General features: G+C 29.2%; 1 protein-coding gene across 2 annotated transcripts; it reads left to right on the forward strand.

Annotated features, from left to right (window-relative positions):
• Positions 1-1,454: 1,454 nt before the first annotated feature.
• LOC100167503 (phenoloxidase-activating factor 2) lies at positions 1,455-8,987 on the forward strand. Of its 2 annotated transcripts, none has more exons than XM_001950945.5 (7): positions 1,455-2,184; positions 3,885-4,106; positions 4,315-4,499; positions 4,593-4,749; positions 6,792-7,081; positions 8,389-8,552; positions 8,661-8,987. In XM_001950945.5, the coding sequence occupies exons 1-7, from the start codon at positions 2,003-2,005 to the stop codon at positions 8,847-8,849; spliced, it is 1,389 nt and encodes a 462-aa protein (XP_001950980.2). In that variant the 5' UTR covers positions 1,455-2,002; the 3' UTR covers positions 8,850-8,987. The 2 variants fall into 2 exon arrangements, with proteins under 2 accessions (XP_001950980.2, XP_003244500.1); XM_003244452.4 differs by having other exon boundaries at positions 4,315-4,436.
• Positions 8,988-13,090: the final 4,103 nt, after the last annotated feature.

The raw sequence follows: 13,090 nt of genomic DNA on the forward strand, positions 1-13,090 counted from the left end.
GACGAGGTGTGAATCCCCCTTAAGGATCTACAGGCGACACAAAATAAACCTTGGAACTTTCAGTTTAACGAATAACGATATAACAACGCTTATGGATTATTATTTTATAGGATCAATGGTTATTGTCTGTTCTTTTAATAGAGTACAAGTAGTATTTTAAATTTTCAAAATAATGATACAAGTTACAAGTATTATCGTATCTAGATTAAGGATTTCTTAAATGTTTGTATATATATTATATTATGTTTTTTTTTTTCTAAAAGCACGTTTTTGGTTATATAATTAATCGAATATAATGATATTTGATATTTTTGATTTTAGTTATTACTTACTGTAATTTTATAATATTGATTCAACTTACCGGCTACCTTATTAATAATATGTAATAACAATATAAATATGATATAAAATATCCACAATAACAAACCGTCTCCGCTTAGAATCGTTTTTCGAATACAATATTATATTATTGAATTTAAATTTAATACCATATTACCATCCATTCAGTGACACACTTGTAACCTACAACTGTACAGCAGAGCGACATCCAATTGCCCACCTTTTTCATATAATATATAATTTATAATTATTATCATAAATATTGCGTTCAGTGCAATCAATTAATATTAAATTTATTTAAAATATAATAATAAGATAATATTAATATTTACTCAACGACCAACGTCCAAGGTCCAACGCGGTTGTTTTTAATTTTTGTTTGCGCGATTGCACACTTTAGGCCGGGGTTATACATCGAATGCCGCCGCGTATTATTTAATTCGACGGAAAACGCTGCGGAATATGCCGTGTACAGGCCACAGGGCTGGCCGTAGTTTACACAATCGCACACGGGCATCAGTCGTGTACGTCTCGTATCAATTGATAAATCATTTAATACGTGAAATGTGAATATAAAAACTTATCCTACGTATACCGTACAAAAATAATATTAAAACGCCGATTGCAGAAGCAATTTCGCAATGGTTCACTACAATATAATGGACCAATCATGGGCCACTAAATAATGTTTAGAGGGGCTTATACAGTATTTATACAGATTAATCGCCGAATTTAAACATATTTATTTTGCGCGATTATTCGACGTTTCTGAAGATTGAGCCGAGTGCAATTAATCGCCTAGTGTTAATCACTGTTGATCTATTAACAATTGTTTAGCGATTGTGTATGCAATATTATTAAAATATAATGTGCAGGCGGAAACATCAAGGTTTACAAACGACGACCGGACTGGTCTACCAAAACCGGATTATGTTGGGTCATAAATATAAGTGATAATATTAATGGCATAGGTCTCATAATACTTATTATTGGAAACCAAAGGTTTACCAAGATTTATCATAATTTTAAAATATTATGACGTTAGTAGTTCTCCCATTAAATCTACGAATCCAAATGATCATTAACCAGTGCGCATACTCATTATTACTTAGTAGTTAGTGTTATAATAACTTATAAACACCGGTCTAGTGGTGTCTGGTGGATATTTTCGCGGAACGCGTATATTAACACAGCGTAATGCAATGTTAATATAATATTATTATTTTTGCGTACGACCGTTCGCGGAGATGGCAAAACTCGTATGATAATATTTAAAAATACCTATTAAACAACGAATAACGAAACGCGGTTGGCGGGACGCAACAACGACGGCGTCGTTCACGGACGTCGTTCACAAAAGCGGTTTTTTTTTCGATCGAGTCGATTAATACTGGTGGGCAGGGCAAGACGGAGGTGTAGCGACCGCGATAATACCGCGACGAGACAGTGCAAGCGTGCATGCGCGTCGCAACCGTCCACGGTTTTCCCGTCGTCCTCCCAACCTTTGGCCCAGAATTATCCTTTAGTTGATTTTTTTCCCGCCGATCATCGCCGCCCTCTTCGGATTCTCCGACCACGACTGCAGCCGCATGCCGCGCGGGTTTTTATTTGCGTAAATAATAATTATCATCGTTCGCCTGTTACCGCGGCCGCTCTTATCGCCATGTCGTCGCTGCATACGACCATTGCCTTGGTCGCCGCTGTGGCCGTCGCGGTCACCGTCCACTCGACGGTCGCCGCCCCGCAGTCCGACGGCGACGCTACGATCACAATCGCCGGCCAGCAGTGCAAGTGTGTGCCGTTCTACTTGTGCGAGTCGAGCAATACCGTCGACGTACCCTCTGGGTAGGTGTAACGATTACGTGCATAATACTATTATAGTACGCGGTGGGGTGTTGCGGGCCGCAGTGGTGTGGGGTGGACAGGGTGCTGAGGGGAACCAAGTTTGGCTTTTGTCGTGCTTGTCGTTGCGGAATTTCGGGTTCTTTGACTGGAGGTACATTTTATTCATAGGCGCAACTTTTGGTAATACGAATGGCGATCTCACATAATCAACAGGCGTTAAGACGCTTCAACAAACTTACAAACTCTGCATAATTATGTCTGAAATGGTCTCCGTGACAGCCGACAGGCCTTATTTATAGGTACCTACCGTCCAATAATTATACTTATTATTGGGAGACGAGGGTGTTCCCCTCTCCCCTACTATTCGAGTCCCCTCGCTATTTTCATATAGTTCTTAGAATAGTGAATTTTGGTTTAACTCGTGTCGAAATGTGCGTTTTAGTGAACAATAAAAATGCCCAATGTAATATGGAAGTTCGATGAATTAATTGTACATACGTTAGGAAAGGGGTAAAGAAAAGAGCATTACGTTGCAAAGGATAGTGATGTCAAAAAACTTTTTATTTTTTATTCACCAGTAGACCGCATACTATATGACGGTCCAATTAATTAATTCAGGGTGATAATTCATTAGATGTATTATTCATTTGGTATGTTTTATACTGACAAAATACAGTCCGTTGCAATATTTGTGATGCAAAATTAAACGCACCAAAAACAGGGTACGTATATAATATTGTTCAATATTATGTAAATATTTTTGGATTTGGCAAAACAATTACCCTTATAATATTATAGTATTTACTTATTTTATTGAAATATTTGAGATACCTGTCACTCGACACTTATTGGTTTATTCTTGCATTACTATAATCTATGGTACGTCTAATACTCTAATGTCTATAATAAGTAGATAAGTTAAAATGTAAGGTTAACTAATTATGGAGGTCAGATCCATATCTAGTTAATGATCTGAAAAAATAAAGTGTAATAGAGAAAACAACACAACATTAACCGTTGAACTCAAATAGTCAAATATAATATATTTTCTATTTGTCATAATAATTATTTTTGCATACAATATTATGTTGTGAATGTTTTTGAAGTTTATAAATATTATTACGTATATTATATAAAGATTATTAGTATAATGTTTTTATGTAAATATAATTTATTTTCAATTGATTCCATGTATAAGTACAATTGTACAAAATAGACAATTAGGTTGAATTCGTAACTCATGAAATAGTTTGTAAAATATATTATATTTATAATTTATGTAAATAATAATTTGAAACATTAATTGTTTCCCTTATTCAAAGAACTTTGAAGTTAGAATATAATTTAGACTTATGCGATAGCGTAAATTCGTAATGTTTACTTAGACATTTTTATTATATTTATGCAAACGATAATACAATTCATTTTCATATGTTTTTATATTATTTATTGTATCTAAAAGTGTTTGTTTATGTCTTATGATATAGGTAGTACCTATTTGAAAGAAAAAAAAATAATTAGGAGGACAATCGAATAGTAGTAAAATATTATTTAGTAGGTACATACAGACATACTTATTGTTAATTATTATTTATCTGTTATCACTTATGACGTATTCATGTGCAAAGTATTTTAGGTACCTATCTACTTAAATTTTAAATATAAACATAATTACCATGATTGTTTTGTTTCTCTTACAGATCTACAGAATTGGGTTGTGGAGATTCGGTATGTTGTCGAGTACAAAGTGATTTACCTTTACCACCAGTGACCGAATCGTATATACCGTCGTCTGAATTACCACTAATTAGTTCATCAACTCAGGAACCATATATTGAGAATAATAAGCCATGTACATGTGTCTCCAGAAATCAATGTTTATCACCAAATGGTAGTAATCAACGGCAAAGTTCTAATATTAGGTAATCATTAGTTTTTTTCCAATAGTTGGCATAAATAAGAACGCAACGTATATTATTTCAAATTTCAAATTAAATATTTATTATACCTACAATAATTTAATATATTAAATTTACTACTGTTCACTAAATTACTATATTAGTCGGGAAATTTTATATTAGTACTAATGAGTAGATGATAATAAAATGTTTACTTTTTCTTTATATCTAGAGCAGGCAGTTGCAGCAGCAATAAAGTATGCTGCATAAATGAATATGTCAATATCGGAACAACCCAGGAAACACCTATTATTGGCGAACCCACCAATAACAATGATCATAGTTGTGGTATTGGTAAGTCACCGCCAAATACCATAAATTCTGATAATATAGGAACCCGTATTATTAATCCTGGAGGTACTTTTACCATTTATTTAAAATTTAAACAACTCAAAGATATTTTTTTCAAATAAAATAAATACATTATTGTTTTTTGTTTTATATTAACAGACAACTCGAACACGCATTTTGGTCAATTTCCGTGGATGGCTGCTATTCTAAAAACAGATATAAACGAAGAGACTGGTATTAAAACAGAAAATGTTTTCTTGTGTGGTGGTTCATTAATACATCCACGAGTCATTTTAACTGCAGCACACTGCGTCAGGTACTTAATTAATTTTACTATTTTTTTTTTTTACAATCAAAATTCCACAGTACTACAGTAAGTCGCTATAAGTTATATGAATTTTTTTTCCCTAAAACCACTTCGGAGCGATTTGTTGTCAACTAAAGTGAGCTTGTTTTTGTAAGTGGCAAATGCAAAGAGGACTGACACTCTTAAAATTCAAATACTTTATCAAAAATGATTGATCAAAATTGTTTTCTTAAGTTTTAAGTTCATAACGTAATCTTCATTAAGTAATCATGTCTATTTGCTATACCTACTTACAAGGCTACTACTGCTGTAGGAGTAGTGATAATTAAAAAAAAAAATTTAAAATGATATTGTTTTTATTACAAAATTATTATTTAAGAAATTGTATAAAATAAAAATAAAAATCTACTAATTTCCATTGCATTATTGAATTTCTCTAATATGTAACACACGGGAGAATTAATATATTTATACAAATATGAAATAGTCAATAATATAACTAAATAGTAGATTTACATTTTTAAAATGAACATTTAAATCATTAAATATACAAAAATTATGTCAAAGTAGGTCAATGACCTACATCTTTATGATTTATATAAATTTATTAAATTTATTAAGTAAAGTACTCGTAACTCGTAAGTCCTATAATCGGATTTCTCGTTATAATTTTACCATTTAATAATTAATTAATAATATTATATATAGTTTTGTTATATAAATAAATGTAAACAGTATTGTTCTTATTCAGATTATCCTCCTATCCTCAATATAGTAGGTACACTATTGTTACCCAAAATTAAAAATAATAGAATAATATTAATTATTAATTAGATTGTTGTTTACGTGATTAGTGATAAAATGTTAAATACGAAATAGTTTCCCTTTTTAATTTTTAATTATAATTACATATAAGGGTAGTGTAACCATTGGGTGACTATCACTATCACCTCCCATCACGTTTTCATGTAAATATTCTTTTTTTTTCAAATATCACATATTCTTATTGTACATACAACAGATTGTATATACCTTATAAAAAATAAAAAAAACAAATTATAATTCCTTAATTAACTTTATGATTATGTGAATTGTATTTTGTTTTATTTTATTATTAAAATTATAAAATTATAATATTAGGTAATATAAAATATTATTACCTATTATAATATACTATAAATTCTCCGAATGTCTCAACAATGAACCTCTAAACATAATATAATATAATCTATTGAATTTTATCAAAGACACCAATTTATACAAAACCATATAATCAGATCGAAATCAAAATGTACATACTTATTCACTTTTAAAATACATTTTTAATTTATTTTATTTTTTTACCTATCCAATTCGATATTATAAAAAAAAAATATATATTCTATAATAGGTATAAAAAAAAACCATCTAACACATCATTGACAGCGAAGTCGAGGCCTTGTATTTAAAATAATAAAATAGTATGAATAAGATTTTTATTTTGTTTGTAAGAATAAAGCTTCTTCAAATATTAAATATTAATAATGACATAATATAGAAATAATTATAAATGCAATTGTTTATACATTATATTATTATTGTTATATTTTTCATACAACGTGCGTTTTTCTTAAAAATCTTAAACCTTAAATATTTTAGTAATTGGTAATGCCGTCGGTTCTATATAAATACTTAAAATACTATTATACATAATAATATTATATTATTATACTACTATTATAATTTTATTTATAATAATATATTAGATATAATGTAAACGTATGTTAAACATTGAATAGCACTTACATTAAAACTAATAATTAAAACTAATATAATAAGAAATTTAATCCATCAGTTAATATGAACCGCCCGCATAGTTATATTATTATAGGTAATATTAAATAGTAATATGTTAGAAAGTTATGACTCAATTGCATTATTATTAATTGTATTATGTATTTTTATTGTTCAACAATATTACATTACCTACTGCATTAGTTTAATTTATTATTTTATGATAAGTCTTTTTTATTTTAATTTTTCATGTTCAATTTCTGTTTGTATTGAAATAGAGGTAAGGATGTGAAATTGATGAAAGTACGTGTTGGCGTGTGGGATACTCAGTCCAACAGTAATGAAGAAGATAGAGAAAAGTCGCACGAAGATCGTGGTGTTTCAAAAATAGTTTATCATCCTAATCATAATAATGGAACCATGTTCAATGACGTTGCGTTAGTCGAACTCGAATCCGAAATTATATTACATCCACATGTTAATGTCATATGCATTCCTAACAATGAAAAACAAATAAACTACGACCCTCAATCGTGTGTATCGACAGGATGGGGTAAAAACGGATTCGGTCAGTATAAATTATTTAATAATAATAAAATAATAGTAAATTATGAAACAATTTGAGAAGATATTATGATTCATACCTCATGGAAAAAACCCAGTAAAATTGATTTACATAAATGTTAAACTATCATAATATACATGTCAAAGGTGTGGATCTACGTCTACGTGCCTACATTAACCATTATAATCACTACCACTCAATGAATTATAATTTATAACTGTTACTTAAAAATTATTATATTCAAGGCCGTATCGATAGTTTTTCACGGAGGGGTCTTCAAATGTGTTTTTTTAAATAAATAAATTCATTATTCATTTAACTTCACTTCAATACTAAAAAACATATTTTGTTTATTATACCAAAAACACAAACTATATATTTTCATAAATGTTATGCATTTAAAATTAATAAAATATTCCTACTTTTGTTTTGGGCAAATTAGTTAGTACTATTATTACTAAATTATTACCATTTCTTGCGTAAACACTGCGAATACGAACAAAACAACTAAACAGTTTGACGTATTTCATTGCATAGAACGCAGTTGGAAGTTTGGAACAGTGGTGGTTAGAATATAAATCGTTCGTACTCATATTTATACGTAGAGCTTTAAGTTAGACATAAGTTTTTTTTATTTTGCATATAAAAGCACAATCACTGAAAGTGGTGACTGAAAATAGTTTTGACTTCGTTTTGATGCATCTAAAATTATCGATTTAAACATTTTTATTTTTAAATAACTATAATATTTTGAATATTCCTGTGTTACGTAATTACGTATCTGATAATAGATAATATTGCTGTCCGCCGATTTCCATCGATAACTGTCTATTATTAGAAGTCTTATTAGTTACTTATTATGAATTCTAAATTAATTGTTATAAAATATAACATAACATGTTATTCAATTAAATTATAATATTATTATAAACAACAATTTATGATTTTTAAATACGGACGTTTTATTGTATGACTGTCAGCCTCTCGGGCTTGATTGTTTCAAAAATTAAATATTATGTTCTATCTATAACTAAAATACCGATCCCCTAACAAATGCAGTTGACGTCCACATATTTTAATTTTTAATGCATTTGTTTACAACTCAAGTATTTAACCCAGACACCCAGTAAAATCAACAAGTTTTATTTTGTTCATCTATATATAATATTTAATTTTTTCGTGTGAGTCATCAATTTTTTTCGAACAATTATAAAAATGTCATTGTATTAAATTATCTATACCTACAGTTGTAGTCACAATAATTAATGATTTATTAACAGTTATTATTTGTATTATTTTTCATTCAACAGAACAGGGTAGCAAATATCAAACTGTGTTAAAAAAAGTAGACTTGTCTCTTGTGCCCAATGATCTGTGCCAACAGCAATTACGGACAACGCGCCTTGGGAACTTTTTCCGTTTACATGAAAGTTTTCTTTGTGCTGGTGGCATAAAGGGAGTTGATGTGTGCAAAGTAAGCGAATCGATTGTATTTGTTTTGATCAGATTAGCTGCTCAATATGTCTGATTAGTCGTTTAAGGTTTATAAGTGTCAATATTTATACATTTTTTTCTTATACAGGGCGATGGTGGTGGACCGTTGATATGTGCAATGAAAGGATATCAAGGGAAGTCTAAAAAATATATTCAAGTGGGTATTGTGTCTTGGGGAATTGGATGCGGTGATGAAAATATACCTGGTGTATACTCGTCGGTAGCGGCCAACTCTCAGTGGATCAACAAGGAGCTTAAAACGATTATATCACAATGAAAACGTTGCTTTTTCCAACTGTTGACATTTTAATTTATATTTTATTATACTTTGAACGAGAATATTTGAGTCAATTTATTTTCCGATATATTATAACATGATCATAAATATATTATAATTTACGCCTTAAACATATTATTTAGTATTTACCTTCTTTGCCTTTAGGCTATATTATTTTAATTCTTTCTCATTTCATAATACATGTATCATGTATGTATAGTTGCATCCATGATCCGTACTATATAAAAGTTCACATTTTATTTAAATAATAATCACATTCTAACACATATTATGTCTAAACTTTTTAATTTGAATCGTTATGGTTATCTATAAGTTTTCAAAGTAAATATTGTTTTAAAAACGAAAAGCAAAAAACAATAAAATAAAAACTTTTCTGTGATACGTGATACGTAATTGTTTTGGTGTTATTTACATAATTACACATCATAATATTATTATTAATTGAATTCTAACGGCCTTGGGGTGTCCAGACTATTTATCCGGTAATTTATTTATGCTGTTCCATCTAGGTGTTGAAAAGTAACACCATAGGGGGGAGGAGGGAAACTATAAAAAAGCGGGCAAGTTGGTGACGCTCTGCTGTACAGTAGGTATAGGTTACAAGTGGGTCACTGTAATGGATGGTGTTCAATTTTAATTCAATGAATAATGTTATTATAATATCATTGTATACAAAAAGCGGTCACGATTTGTACTCTAGGATATTTTATATTATTTTAACCATGTCGATTTTTATAATTTTGAAGAAATATAATATTTAGTTGGAAGGTGTTTGTGAACTACTATGAAGGATACTGTGACCAAAGCAAAGCTATTATTGTTTATTTTTCTTCAATCAATCGGAAAAAAATGGACGTATTCATAAATAAAATTATATAATAGGTGCAAACATTTTTACATTTATATTAAGATGCACCCAGACGTAGCGGCATTTGTTTTTAGATTAAAATTGTTTAAAAAATAATTTAAATATTACTTAATATATTAAAAAAATTAATATAAATAAGTAGGTACTGTAACCGCACGGCTTTGCCGAAAATACGTTCACACACACGCGGCGTTCCTTAGATATCGACCATAGGCGCAATCGGGGCACCAAAAATTTGTATTTTTATTGAAGTTGATCCTTTATTAAGAATCGAATATATTAATACAGTAATACTTGTTGTTTGAAGAAATTATTTTATAAAGTTTAAACAACGATTCAAAATTCCTCAGTAGCATTATACTGGGGATTAACTAACTTAATTTGGAATACCTACATATTAAAAATAATATGTTAGTGAAATAGTTAGTTAAGCATCGGCGATTTTTCAATAATTTTAATTTTAATGCAATATACGAGTATTTTTATACTTATTCATATTATCTTGCTTGAAATTTTCCTATTGAAAAATTGATGACGCTTAAGCACTCTATAATGTTCTTACCTAAATATTATAGCCATGATGCGGTTCACTGGTGCATCCATAGGCGTGCGCACCGGTAGGGTTGATTGGGCTTTAGCCCTACCTGAGATTTTTTTATACGTAGGTGGGTTGGTACTTTATGAAGACATGACTAGGTATAGCCCCTTTAGCTTTTAAACGTTTGTGTTTACCCGAGAGACTATACAGGGCGATTTATTTAAAATTGAACACTCATTATTCCAAAAAGTGTAATTGTTTTTGAAAATATTTTTTTACATAGTTTCGAGTCGTTTACAAAACAACTTTTTTTTTTGACAACAGATTTTTAATTTTATATTCAAAAGTAGAATAATTTTCTAAGTATTTCGATACATAAAAATTGAATTTAGTGCGAGTAGTCTATGCGCTATAAGTATTTAAAGTTTAGATGAGCGGAGTTAAGTCGTACGGGGTTACCCCACGAAATGTACGTCCACTACTCCGTCCATCTAAATTTTAATATTTATATATCATAAGCTAATAGCCCTAAAGTCGATTTACCATGAATAATTTATAATAATAAATAAATACCTATTAATGTTAATTGACAATTTTTATATAGGTATTATATATTATATTTTAAACGCGTTTTTAAATAAATTGTTTTATTAGATTATATTTGGTTAAAATTCAAATCAATATTAATGAAATTTGTTTGTGTGAAATAATGAAAACTGATTTTTACATTTTCCAGTAACCAACAAAAGGATCACTTCAAAGTTTGTAGTGAAAATGTATAGACATTTTCACTACATTTTTTCTTGTGTGACCATGACTAGTGGGTAAATGATCAGATTGAATTTAGCCATACCTGACTCAGAGGTCTGCGCACGCCTATGGGTGCATCATTATTATTTATAACAATATAATAATTCAAATTTAAAAATAAAATCATTATTAATGTTAAGAGGATCTCAGCGCACTATTTGTTCTCTCTCTCTGGCCCACGCGCAGCATAGACAAAACACATTAACGCAAAATCATTTTTTTTTATGTTTTTAAGTAGTCTTAGAGTAAAATCACCTATTACAAAAAAGATGGGGAATAATATTTTTGAGGGAATGACATATTGATTTTATATTTAATTGTTATTTGATTTTGTATTTGACTTTCAAAATAAACAAAAAAATGTTGTACATTTAAATTATGTTTAAATTGTTTTGAGACAATATTTAGACAATTCCACAAATCGATATGACATTTCCTCAAAAATAATATTCTCTATCTTTTTTGTAATGGGTGATTTTGTTTAAGATTACTTAAAAACATAGAAAAACGATTCTGCGTAAATACGTTTTGTCTATGTTGCGCGTGGGCCAGAGAAAGAAAACAAATGGTGCGCTGACATCCTCTTAACGATACAAATAAATAATAATACAACAATTGTACGTATGCGATTATCAATATATACATAAAATATTATGATAGTATTAAAAACCCAGCGACAGATATTCTTAAATCTTAATATTATGTATGTGTCCATTGTTCAATACTATTACTATAGATTATGTCATACTGCAATTTAGCATATTACAATAATAAAACGGGGACATCAGCATGACAGCATATCATAACTAGCGTCTAGAACACGTAATTGTAGTGTGTCAACATTATGTCGATTGATGGCAGATAGATCAGCATAATAAATAATACCTAACATTTATCATACCGATAGTCGGTGGATACCTATAAGCATGGTAAAAACAAATATGACACCTATCTCTCGGACTCGGCCATTTCACCCCGATATAGTGCGTGACTATAAAAAAGAAATAGTAATCAGATTCCAGGAGAAGGTCGTGGTGTTGTGTTACTGTAATCCTGTTACGGCAATATAAAATAATATGTAACCATAATTATTTCTTTATTCATTAAAAACAAATAAACATAAATAACATTAAATAAATAAATTATAAATTATTAGTAATAGACAATAGTTATTTTTAAATCTATTCCTGGAAGATCCTAACATATCAATAATTTAATTTTTGTTTAAAAATTTAATAATATGTCTTCTTCATACAAACAGACTAGTCAAAGATGCAGTCATATTCTTAGTTTATTGAAGCTCTAAGTTTGGGTTTAATAACTTAACTTATGTGCATGGAAGTCAAAAAGTCAGGCTTGTATTTGAAAAAAATTCCGTTTTATGTTATTTACAATTAAAACGTTACACAAGTTTTGCGTTTATAATTATTTATATTTATTAAATTCATTAATAATAAGTAATAACTAATGTGGGCAGGTCAGTGGCGTATATATAGGGGAGGGGGCTTAGTGGGCTACAGCCCCCTCCGAAATTACAGTATTTTTAAATAGAAAAACAATATATTTTATTAGGTACTATTATAAGTTATAATATTTCATAGCCTGCTGAAAAATAACAAATACGAATATATTTATAGAAACTGTTAAATATATAAATATAATAGACAGTAGCCTCTAAGTAATTATTTTTCGTTTAATGATATTCTATAAATTACGTTTTGCGTTATGTTTTGTTTAATGATATATAATATATTTTGTTAATCGTTGTTTTGTTTTGAGGTATTAAATTGTTTTTGATTATTGCTTAATCCATTCTGTAATAACTGCGTTTACAAATTTCAATCGTTTTTTTGTCAAATATAACGTTATTATAACGTTTGCAAGCCCTGCAAATAATATACCTAGGTATTTAAAATTTAAATGGTATGTATAATGTGTTGAATAAACCAGACTTAAACTATTACAATGTTCAATTTTTATGAATTGATTAGATTGGAGCACTAC

Source organism: Acyrthosiphon pisum, chromosome X (assembly GCF_005508785.2).
Source record: "Acyrthosiphon pisum isolate AL4f chromosome X, pea_aphid_22Mar2018_4r6ur, whole genome shotgun sequence".
Classification (NCBI taxonomy): domain Eukaryota; kingdom Metazoa; phylum Arthropoda; class Insecta; order Hemiptera; family Aphididae; genus Acyrthosiphon; species Acyrthosiphon pisum.